General features: G+C 30.3%; 1 protein-coding gene across 3 annotated transcripts; it reads right to left on the bottom strand.

Moving 5' to 3' along the window:
- Window positions 1–30: 30 nt before the first annotated feature.
- LOC116766850 (methionine aminopeptidase 1) lies at window positions 31–4,225 on the bottom strand. Of its 3 annotated transcripts, XM_032656977.2 has the most exons (7): window positions 4,037–4,149; window positions 3,780–3,849; window positions 2,924–3,194; window positions 2,669–2,840; window positions 2,014–2,308; window positions 1,664–1,800; window positions 31–1,107 (listed from the first exon to the last, which is right to left on the bottom strand). In XM_032656977.2, exons 2-7 carry the CDS (start codon window positions 3,829–3,831, stop codon window positions 1,006–1,008), a joined length of 1,029 nt encoding a protein of 342 aa, XP_032512868.2. In that variant the 5' UTR covers window positions 3,832–3,849; window positions 4,037–4,149; the 3' UTR covers window positions 31–1,005. The 3 variants fall into 3 exon arrangements, with proteins under 3 accessions (XP_032512868.2, XP_032512867.2, XP_032512866.2); XM_032656976.2 differs by lacking the exon at window positions 3,780–3,849 and having other exon boundaries at window positions 4,037–4,225; XM_032656975.2 differs by lacking the exons at window positions 3,780–3,849; window positions 4,037–4,149 and adding an exon at window positions 3,260–3,465.
- Between the last annotated feature and the right edge of the window lie 8,657 nt (window positions 4,226–12,882).

The raw sequence follows: 12,882 nt of genomic DNA, 5'->3' as shown, positions 1-12,882 counted from the left end.
ACAATTATAATGTTAATAAATAAAATATCATTTTTAAATAATTCTTTATTTTTAAATCAATATATGTATAACAAACGTTAGAAAGACCTATCAAACGAGTGCTTTAATTGTATGACTAATAATACAGATGAACCATTCTCGTCCATTAATGTTCCAACCTTGACGCTTTAGATTTTTACTACGTAGTCATCGACACAGATTATATAATATTGATCTAAGAATAAAAATTATTGACCGTGGCTACGTAATCTATTTTCTTTCTTTTATATAAATCGTTTCATTTCTTTCTTTTTATAACGAAACTAATTTATCTACTCCAACATGTTATAAGTACAAGTAAAAATCAACAAGGAATAATTACAACTCAAATTATAAAGAGATTTATTATCAAATGAATGTTAAGGTAAAATTCTAGCAATCTCTTGTTACTGCACTTCCCTTCACAGGTAAAATTTAAATATAATTTTAATCAAGATGTTAATAGATTACGTTGTAAAAGATTTAGAGCATACGAGTTAATTCGTCTTTATTTTCCCGCCAAATAAAAGTAGCCGTAACATTGACAGTAAAAAAAAAACTCTCATGTATTATGAATTCAAATAACCCTTCAACTTTCAGTGTTTGTCTCTTTTGTTAATCAGAAACAATTTGTGTATAAAACAACAAATGTACCTATATTTATTTATAGTAAACGTTAAAAACTTTGTCAGAAATCCATACAAAAATCGTGTAAAGGAGAATAAAGATACGAAAAGAACCAAATTTATAAACACAACTTTTCAATATAACACTCCATAAAGGCAAATTTATTAAGAACCACTACAAAATTTGCGATTAATCCACTGAGAAGGCATAACTTCATTCAAATTGACCAATGATTATTGCTTCTGATAAATTATTATCTGTGGACGGTATATATATAATATTTATGAGTTTATACAGATTGATAAAATAATTTATAATTTATATGTTGCATAGAAAATTCCCAGTGGATATTTCATACTACTATTGTAGTTTTTTTAATTGGTCCATGAACCACGGATAGCCGACGCCTCGTTTTGTTAGTATGTCACACCCAGTCTCAGTTACCAAGAGAGTTTGTTCAAACTGTAACAAAAATTTTGTGAATTAATAACAAAAATATTTCCATAATTATAGCCATATATTTGTTTGGTATTAGTTAAAGTTTGTAGTGTACAAAAATAATTGATTTCAAATATAAGGTAGACAGATCATTTATTATATAAGGTTCCGTCATTCAGTATTGCTACTTAGCACAATACACATGACAAATTTAATGTAGTTTTAATGAATACTACAACACTAACACATTTCTACAAATACTCACATAAACTTGCACATCAATGAATTAAGTGACATTAAAATTGTATATTTTACAAAGTTCCAATAAACAAAGAAGTATTTCTTTAATTACTTCCTGTTAATGGTCATCAAGACAAAGTACATGTATAATTGACAATTTAACAATTGACGACAGAAACGAATCCTCTCAGCATGCCATGGATTCACCGTGTGGGTGCCGGGACCATGGCGTCGCAGGGAGAAGAGCTTCAACAGTGTCTGGGACTTGCAACCCTGGTGTAGGTTTAAGGGACCCCTATATACTATACCCACAAAACTAGTAAACATTTGATGTACAAACCTGAGCAGATCTTGATCCATCGGCTGTAACTGCTGTCCAATTGTCCGGCCACTGTTCGTCCCTCCAGGCACCCTCGTTAATCATCGGCTCAATAGTGAAACAGTGCCCTGGTTTCATTACTCCCACAGCTTTATTCTCTGTAATTTAAGGGTTAGTTAGTTGTAATGCATCTATAAATCCTACTATGATATATTTATTTTAAGTATTACTTATACTTGGTATTATTAAATAATAATATGATGTCAAGTACACTTGATAAGTATACATTATAATGTAGGTACATCACTTTATATTACAAATTTAATATAGTATTATTGAATACCACAATCTTATATAAAGAATATACTCACTTGCATAATGAGGCACATTCGGTGCTGTATGGAACAATCTATGTATACCGTGCCCACAATATGACCTTACCACACTAAAGCCATTCGCTTGGGCATGTTTCTGAATAACATTACCAATTTCTCTGTACTTCTCTCCGGGCTTGACAATTTCTATAGCTTTTTGTAAACATTCATAAGTTACTTGTACCAGTTTTCGAGATGTTTCCGGTACATTACCAACAAAAAAGGTTTCATTTAAGTCACCATGGAAGCCCCTGTGATAGACTGTTACATCTACATTGCATAAATCACCATCCTGTTAAACATTAACTCTAATCAGACATGCCATGAATGTTTACAAACTGTCAATATCACTCAATATTGACATTATTGCCATTTGAAATATTTGTTGCTGAATAAGATAAAAACAGTTCACCACACAACTTTAAAGCAGGGATTCCCAAACTTATTTTGTACACAGGCCACCTTGTGAATAAATAATTTATAAACACCCCCCGTTTTCCTACCTCTGGCCTCTACAATGAACTCATTTTTTCTAGTGCTTTTACCACCACATTTTAAGCCTGCAACACAAAGGGTGTTGTCGCCAACTTTGGGAAACTCTGCTTTAAAGACATGAAATTCTATTAAAAATTATTTCTCTAAAAATTCATACCTCCAACGGACGCAAGTCAGGAATTCCATGGCATATGACCTCATTTACTGAAGTACAACAGCTGTTTGGGAAATTGTGATAATTTAGAGGGCTTGGATAGCATTCTCTTTCAATACATGCTTCATGTACAACTCTGTCAATTTCATCAGTTGTGACACCAACATCGCAAACTCTAAAACATATTCATGTATAGTATTGATGAAATCATAATTAATCACGCAATTGAGTCTCTTAAAACATGGAAATGATTCTCACTTTGCAGCTTCGTCTAAAACTTCTCGTCCAAGGCGACAGGCAACCCTCATTCCTTCTATCTCTTCATCATCTAGCACTTTGATTTGTCCGGAACCTTTTGCGGCATTTTCCGACGCCGGGAACCCGGTTGGATGGTCAGCATAGTCAGGCCGCCCTATATGATTGGGAACAGTGCGCTTTGGACCCGGAGGAAACGGCCTCAACTTCCCCGTGAAGTTGTAAGATGGCCAAGGATTGAACTCAATACCAGATACATCTGTCTTTTCACCTTCTGTAACAAAAACACAATAAAACTTCTATTTAATGAACTTTCGGACCTAACCTATAAACACTCACTCGCCAAGGAATGGATTAGTTTGTGTGACTTCCACGACTTCTTGAAACATTCCTGATTGCAGAAAAAAGATCCCTGCACCCCAAGTTTTATACATGTTGGACACTGTAGTTGTGCAATTGACTTACAGCCGGGGGTTTCGCACATTCCAATTGCGGCCATTTTAAATAATTGCAATTTTTTTGTGTATTCGGTTATTATTACTTGACAGGTGTCAATTTTCATACTTTGATATAATATGGTGTAGTTTAGAAATACATTTGATTTTGTACTTGAGTATTTAATTATGTATCTAATTAAAAAAAAAAATATTTTTTATGTATTTGGAATTTTGAAACATATGTTATACTTTGAATATGTACTTCGTGTTCTTTTTGACGTTTTTGTGTCTATTTGAGAATGAATATAATATGTAGTCTGTACCCGCACTAAAAGTGAATTTGCAATATTGCCAATATTTAAACTAACCAAAACAAACGGATATAAAAATTATTTACTATTATAGTTAGTCCGCAAACCTACCTATATCTTCATATTCTAAAACACCTTCAACAGGTAACTCCAATTCAATCATTTTTTCTCCTTTAGTTAACTGCAAATTAAACCTAAATAATATATATAAGACAAGACGTTATACGATTTTGTTAGATGAAATGTAATCAAGCATTAAAATGAAATTAACAATAATCCACAACCCTGTTATCTCTTTTCTATTGTTAAAATATGTCTGATACCTATTAAATCTAATTATAGAATAATAAATCATTATTTCTACTTACGTAGCAAAGTTTGTCGGAACTGATACAGCCAACCCTCTGGTAAATCTAAAGATCTTATGAAAACGTTTCTTGATTGTGTATATAAATAGTTAAAACTTGTTAAAACATCATTACAGTTCATGGCAAAAGTACAGTTTCGTTAGGCTAGTTCTTAAATAGCTGCAAATACACAAAAATACAAAAATTTACAATGTGATATTGTCAATTCTGAAGTTGAAAGAACTTCGTATTCTATTTTTGTTGCGCACTCGTTCCAGCCAGGTTTATCCAGCAAATAAAATTTGCTCATAAAAATTCATATAAATCATCACTCGGCACATCACTATACCGTAGATCATAGATATACTCTGTTATCTAACTGTTTTAATAGTGTATTTTTTCTTAAAAATCTCTATATAGATAGTTAAATTCCGTATAAAATTGGAAACTCAAAACATTGGATGCATTGAGTATAAGAGTTCGGTGAATGGCAATTAATTTTAGTACATTCATATCAATCAGTTTTTATACATGTTCAGCATAGACATGCTGCGCCTACAAACAGGATTACTTTAATCTTTTCTTGGTTTTTCATTTACAACATGCGTAAAGTTAGACGTTAACCAGTCCCTGGGGCGTAAGATCCTGAACACTTGGATATTGGATTTTTAACGAGTCTATAAGAAGTCCCCTCGAATAAAATAGGTTAGTGTAACAAATGAAATGAGATTTATTATGTATACGCATTAAAAAAACTTGAGTAAAAATCATGCAATTCCTTTCGCCAATGAAACCTCTGGTAAAATATTAACAAGATCTTACATTGCTGAAGTAATAAAGGTATGCATTTATAATAGCAATGCATTGAAAATTTTTTGGAAAATTATTCCATATTAAAATTTCCAATTTAAAATTAAATATTGGAATATTGAAGTGATAATGGAAAATTTATAGCAGACAAAATACCCAACCATACATTTTCATTTGAATGTACGTGGGAAGGTACGAAAATATATAAGGAAGAGGATGTTAAAACATATCCATAATATTTAAGGCTGGCTGTAATGTGACATGCGATAGATGGAAAGAAAAAATGGAGATGATGTAATAAAAGTTTATTATTATTAAATATATAATATATAAAATTTAAACCAACTCTATAATTATTATAATATTAACCGTATTAAGGATAATTGTCAGAATATTACAGTAGTGCATCCAAATAAAAAGTCTAAATATACAAAATAATCCACAGACTAGTCTAGAATTCATATATTCAATAATTATGGAGATATTAATCCTTCTCAGTGTATGTATTATGCTAAAATATGTACATACTTTCGGAGTTAATTTTCATTTACCTGTATACCCAGTGATAATATGATCCATTTTCATAACAATTTTAAATTTATTTAAAAGAGGTCAGGGCCAATATACAGTACTACACCGAACATTATGAAGGTAATATTAGTACAAATGCAAAGAGCAGTAGGTAATCAAATGTAACATCCGACATTTTTGCTTTAAATTCTTAAATACTATGGACTGCCCATGCCCATTTAATTGGATTTAAAGAATATTAAACCCACGAATAAAAATCCCCGTCTAAGAATCTATTTCTATATTTGGATTTTCATAATGTCTTTTGTGACACCTAAACAAAATATATTAAGAAATCAATACAATATTCAGTTGCCATAATTGAATTTTCATATGGGAAACATAATCAAAGTCTGTATTTGCGAGACTAAAGTTAGGTGCATACATCGTATAACTTCAATATCATTTCTGTAATGAAAATTGTGATATGAAGTTAAATTATAAGTTGTATATAAATTGGCAAGTTTAAGACTAGATAGAAAAGATAACAATTTCCGTATTTTTTTTTTAATAATAATATATAATAATGTGGTTAGAGGAACGATCAAATATATGAGCTTGACTTAAAAATTAATGAATGTATCTATGAACTACACAATAATATAAAAGCATAAAAAACGCTTTATTACAACGATAATATACTACATCTAATAAAATTGAATAGAATTAAGATGCATGTAGAATTTTTTCAGTATCATTTTATAATTATAGACAGAGAATTGTTGAAAAATTTAGGTATATATGTACATACACCTCTACTCATGGATTACATTTATCATGTTTCTGACCCTTATTCTTATATAGAAGAAAATAAATGCAGTTGAATATTTTTAAAATCTTTAAGAGCTAATTAGTTTCAAACTAAACGACAACAAGATCGATATTTCGATGTAATCAAAATAATGATATGTGCAATTATGGCATCACAATAATTGATACCAATTCAATGAATATTACTTATATATCATTGATCTTATTGATATGAACATATCAGTTTTAATAAGTTTGTTAAAAAGCTACTGAGAAGCTCTTTAAATCGAGTTGATATAGATTACAATGAGCGTACTGCGACAGAGAGTCGGAAACGCTGTCTTTCTGGCGGCAAGCACTTCGAAACTGTCCCAGCACTAATTTTCCGGTAGGGACACTAATGAATAGTATTATTTTACTGCGAAGTGAAATTAATACGACTTTTAAATCACGATATCCGAAAATTTGTGTAAATTATATCTAAGTGTTGCAGTTACTGTAATCTTGGCAGAGTTAAAATAGGCCCTTTTCATACGAATATATGTATATAGTCTTGATGCTCCGTAAACCTACGCAAATATTGGCTGTCAAATTATGCTCAGCAAACAACTGTGTTCAAGGGATAAACAGACGTTTTAACATAAATATTTAGTATATTTACTTATATTTAGTGGATGGAATCTAACAATCAAGTACCATTATGTTTACAATATTTTCATAAACTCACCACGTAACGCTAATTCCAAAGAAGCTGATTTAAAAAAAAATGTGTATTTCAATCAATGTTTAAGCGATAAGTTATGAAATACGTTTATTTGTTGCTTTTGATCTATTTTAAATAAAATAACTTTATTTGTCGCTTTGTGAAGAAAAAAAAAGAATACTGATACCAAGGAACTGAAGAACGAAAATTTAAGATTCTACAGTTATGTAAAAATTTAGTTAAAGAAATTTTGATATATGGGTTTCACTACAATAATATTTTTCATCCTACCTCACATAACATGAATCGTTATCGTTTATAAAAAATAAAAACAATAAGTGTGGCCTTCGTGTCCACAGCTTGCATAACCTCTAGTCAAAAATGGTAACTGGGCGAAGCGGGAAAGAAGTATCCCATCTTTCTTTTGTAAGGTATGATTTGTCAAATGTTTATAACAAAACCCAAAAAAAAAAAAAAACGTATAAGTATACTTTTGCTATCGATATCAATCAAACCTTTATTATATTTTTGTAATCTCCATTTCAAGATAATTCAGATTTTTTTGTTTCACTTTATTAGCGATCTTTTTCCATGCAAGATGATAACCAAAAGAACATGAAACAATAACTTATAATATTCAAATATCACCTTATATACGTAGATATATATGATAATCATGTAGAAACAAAAAACAAATCGAATATTAGACTGTAGATATGTATATTTTTATTTATATGAAAATAAGCCTGTATATTTAAAAGTCCTTCAAGTGAACACACGTGGACAGCTCCCCTAGACAGCTGTAAAGCTATTATTCCAGTGATTCCGACAGTTAATGATGGAAAGACATAATGGTACCAACAGCTTCAATGGCTTCCAATTTTAAACTCATCAGGTTTTACGCAGCTGCGGAAAGAATCGTCGTCCAAAACCTTGAAGACCAGTTAATACGAAAAATGAAAAGAGTTGTAACGCATCCAAGCTAATTTTTAATTTAAATTACTATTAAAATTAAAAAAGTAAAATTTAATTTGCTCGAAATTCATTTTCTTGTCATCAGGGTCATGACTCATTAATTTCTGCTATTACTAACGTCAGTTTTCATCCGCATTATTAAACAATTCGATAGTTGTCTAAAAACTACCTTAAACTTGCCTCCCTTTTAAACGATATGCATCTATACCTGGTAAGTTGTCAGGTGTTTTGTATTAATCCAGACACCGTTCGTCCGTCCAGACCTCTAAACCTGGCTTAAAGCTTTAGTTTAAATGACATTTTGTACAGTAACAGTAAATAACCAATTCGAGTTTCGCAGACCGTAAACTAAAGGAACCCCGTGGGTTAGAGTTGACAGATATAATTGCTAATATCTTTTAACAAGCCTTATGGTCATAACAAGAATAACATATCCCCTCCATAACAATATACCTCATACAATAACTAAATCCAAGGCATTATAATAAAATGTCTAACTGTTAATATGTAATTATAACACACCCAGTCCTGTCCGTAATTACACGTTTTATTTTTTAACCTAAATTAGGCGTCTTTCATCAGTATACGAGCACTTAAGAGCTACTTAAAAGTTAAGATGAAGGCTCCTTCATTTAGATAAAATTGTGACGTATAATAAAATAAAAGTTTTTTTTTTTTTATTTATGTCTTTGTATCTTTAACTATTTAATATCAGAATATACCTAGATTTAAAATGGAATAGATGTTTACGTAGAACATATACAAACCGATTTACGTAGCATAAAACAAAAATGATAATGATGAAAATTTATGCAAAATGAAATATTTCATGAAACATTAAATTAATTTCCACTTTTCCGTATGTAAATGTGATCGGATACCCCTCATGCGTCAGATCGCTTTCAGCAGTCGAGGCGGACGCACGTGTACGCAGCCTCCCCATCCGCGATATCGCAAAAAGTTATTGCCGCACAAACTATACGAATTACTGTAAGTATTATCTAATATAAAATTGTATTACTATATCCTGATAACTATCCTATTGTAATTAAATTATTATAAAGTATTACTTTTTTAATTAATATGAAACTTAAGTCAAAATAAGTTTATTTTAATTATGAGATAAAAAATGTGTATTCATTATAATAAGATACAATTTTATTAGTTAAAAATATAATCTTCTATAAATTTATTTTTAGATTTAATCTAAAATAAGGTCTTATATTTCAAAAAATAAAAAAAATATATATTTTTTTGTTTAAATTCGAATAGAATCAAGCAATATATTAATTATAATTCAAACCCTAAATTATAAAAGGTCGCTAAAATACTTCTTACGTTTCACTAAACGGTTCCTTCACTACAGTGATGTTCGAAACGAGTAAATCCAATCGTAATAAGTGTTCTTATATACTTTATTTGCTACCAAGAAATATGATGATAGCATGATATAAAAAGGGCTTGAACTGAGCACCAATTAAGCTCTCAACATAATATGTAATGGAGCCAAAAAACTATAATAATGCTTTATTACGTTACCTTAATAAAGGTTATTAATATTCTTGCACATGTATAAATAAAATTCTCTAACCTAAAGTCAACAAGATTGTAAGAGAATTGGATAAACCCTTTTAACAAACTCTATTAGATTTGTATCTAGCTTGAAAATTGCAATAGTTACCACCCACGCACATGTAAGCAGCGCAGTGTTGGACATCAAATCGTTTTTTATTGGAATAGGATTTTATAAAAAATTAAACGATTAATTTAATCCATGCATCGTTTTATCAATGAAGCAAAAACTCGTTACTTCTCAATAATATTTAAAATTGTCTCAAAAATAATAATAGGAGCAATAATGAACGAAATCCCAGTTTCCACATCGATGGTTTTTTAAAAAAATCTTAACAAAGGTATAATTCTGGAGTTTTGTACATTTATATGCGTTTGTATCTAACGACTATTCTTAAAGGGGACTTTGGTCTCAAAGGAGACGAGCCCTTCTCAGACATACCCGAGGGGGCCAATAACTTTATTTGATGACTCACGTTATTGTAGGCTTTAAGGGATTTCGTTCATTTAAAATTGCCTGGTTCAGGGTTTAAGGTTACTGAAACCAATATAATTAGATGTGGTATATGTTTGGGTGCTTGGGTATCACAAAGAAGTCCTTTCTCAGAAAAGGTTTTATCCTTTACGTATAAGGGCATATTTATTTTTTATAGAGTTTTGAAATATTTTTACCCCACACAGTAATAGTGTTTGCAATAAAGAAATATGAAAGCATTTTCATTAAAAAGGGGTAACACGATACATACTGTTTTTAAAACAGGTTGACCAGGCTCTCCTCTTAAGCTTAAAGGAACTGATAGATGTACCTGCATGGCAGGATTTTTTAATTGACCCTTGGTTGTTGACGTTCCTATATTTTAATAATTAAAATTGATTTAAATTTTAACAATTAATAAAGAAACGATGTCAAGAATACTTTTAGATTCAGACATAGCGAAGCTCATGTATTATAAAGACATTTTATAAAATAATAGAATTTATCAAAGCCATAAGTAACAAACTTGTCTTTTCACCTGTATAATTTCCCACCTGCATTGTTGGGTCAGGTTCCGTAACACAAAAAAGTTTATAAAAGCCCTTTGAAGGTTGTGTTTACTTATCATTGTATATTGTTATGTTGATAATGAAATATTTTTATTTATATGACATTTTTCACGCTACGATTTATTAAAGAAATAAGTAAATCCTATTTCTTGTTAACTTAGATTTCATCATGTGACGATTATTTATTGTGTATTTGTGTGTGTTCTTATTGCTGTTCTATTTCTGAACTTAAGTTCATTGAAATTTGATAAGACGCAAGGAAGTTGCGTACTAAATTCGGTATGAATCTAAATATAAATAGTATAATTCTATCCAAATACGTGCTTGAATTTAATATTATGCTTATTGTGATGTTTCAATATAGGTCGAAATACGAAGGTATCACTAAGATAACCATTTCCTTGAGTCTATAATGTCAAAGGTATCCAATAATGAAATTTCCTTAACCCCGTTATACAATTTACCCTTTCAGTGGTTTTTTTTTAACGACGTCGATGTAACTGGAAGATGTTAAAGATTACTAGACTGTATTAATTTCTATTCATTCCATCGACAATTTAACTTGGAAATTGAATCTGAACGTTAGGATAGCCTTTTTTCATTATGAAGCTGTCCCCAAAATCCCTGATGCGAGGGATTAGAATTTAATGGGGTCCCTGGATTAATTTATCGGATTTTGATAGTTTGTACATATTTGTTCAGGTCAAACTTGTTGATTCATTTTTGATTTGGGTATTTTAATACATATACAGAGGAATTAAACAGAACTGTTCTAAATTTCATTCAAATTTAAAGCTAAAAGGAAAGTTTTATGTACCCCTCCCGAAATATAAAATCGGACTTTAACGGAGCACTGAAAATTAATGTGGCATTCAAAGTAAGGTTTAAAATATAACGAGAGTTTTTTAGTCGAAATTTTGGAGAATTGACTCAATAAAAAGCGCTTGATCCGAAATTGAATGTTTTGTTCTATCTGGAGAAGAGAGGATCGTTTAATGTGTTCGTTTTTTTTTAAATTTTTCTGCAGCTTTTTATCATGCACCATTTAAAATAGTTCAGGACTCGAGTTGCTAAAATATTCAATTTGCAAAATGAGACCCACACTAATGAAAATTACAAGAACAGTTAACACTTTCAGATATCGTATCTTTATATTGTTCTTCTTCAAAAGGTACAAAAGATACTTTTCAAAAGGTACTTCTTCAAAATAGGTACTTTAAGTTTACACGCTCTTTGTATCGATTTTTATATCATACTCGGGTTATAATCTTCTTTGTTAAAATCATTATATTTTCATAAAAGTGTTACTTTAGCTGAAAGTTATTATGTCTTCTTTCAGGGTATAGAATATATAAAAAATACATGAAAACATTATAATTATTACTAAAAGAAAAATTAAAAAATATATTGAATATATCCCTGCTTCCCATTAGTATTCACAATGCATATGGAAATACGCATTTTGCATGAACATTAATTCCTTCATTATTCTTTGTAGACAACAAAATATTTGCTTTTAATTCTATAACCGATACCTTAACACGCACAGTTCAAATATAACAGAATTTACACAGAACCTGAACTTTACTCAATTAACTCTGCATGAACTGCGAAACGTGTGACGTGGTGCGACATGTGAAATCCATGAAGAGATTACCGATCGGTAATTCGGTAATTGTCGGTAAGCGGTAGACTTTACACCCAAATTAATGGCACGTCACAACCAGACAGACGCCGAGACCATGTCGTGGCAGGATATACGTTGGCCAGTGCAAAAAGAGATGTAATAGAATGAGAAGCAATAATATTTTAGATGACATAAAAGTGTACGAAAACATAAAAATAATTATATTTTGAAATAAATTTAAAATAGAATTTCTTTTTTTTTTTTTGCTGTATAATACGATTGTTTATTTTGATCTATATTTTACGTAATTAAATCCAAGTTACCTGTAAATTTATTCAAGGATAAACAATTATAAACATAAATTTTAACAGTTTATCGCTCGATACTTACTCCCACCCCGTCTATGGGATGGCTAGTGAAATATTATTGGAATTCCTCCATTCCAGATAATACAGATCTAGTCGCCTGATAAATTCCGACCTTTATCGAAACCATCTGTTTATATAATAAAGGATTGTATCTAAATATAATTTAACTTTTTATTTAGCTTTAATAGAGCTGATGTAACAAAAATGTTTGTATTTTTAATAACTATCACACAAAATTTTAATTCAAAATAAAGAAAACGTATTTTTTATTTCTTTGTATATAAATAATGTCAGAGTTCTTGTCTAGAATCATTTAATTTCCTGTCCCATGATTAATTTGTCAAGTTACGTAAACTTGTCACTTTGCGTAAACGAAATTGTTCTCTGAAGAAGACCACTCGACGAGCCTCTTATTCTGTTTACTTTTCCTGTACATTACCTTTTAGTC

The sequence above is a fragment of the Danaus plexippus genome, chromosome 10, assembly GCF_018135715.1.
Source record: "Danaus plexippus chromosome 10, MEX_DaPlex, whole genome shotgun sequence".
NCBI classification, from domain to species: Eukaryota; Metazoa; Arthropoda; class Insecta; order Lepidoptera; family Nymphalidae; genus Danaus; species Danaus plexippus.
Note: the sequence above shows the minus strand (reverse complement) of the source record. Positions and strands in the feature narration are given on the sequence as shown.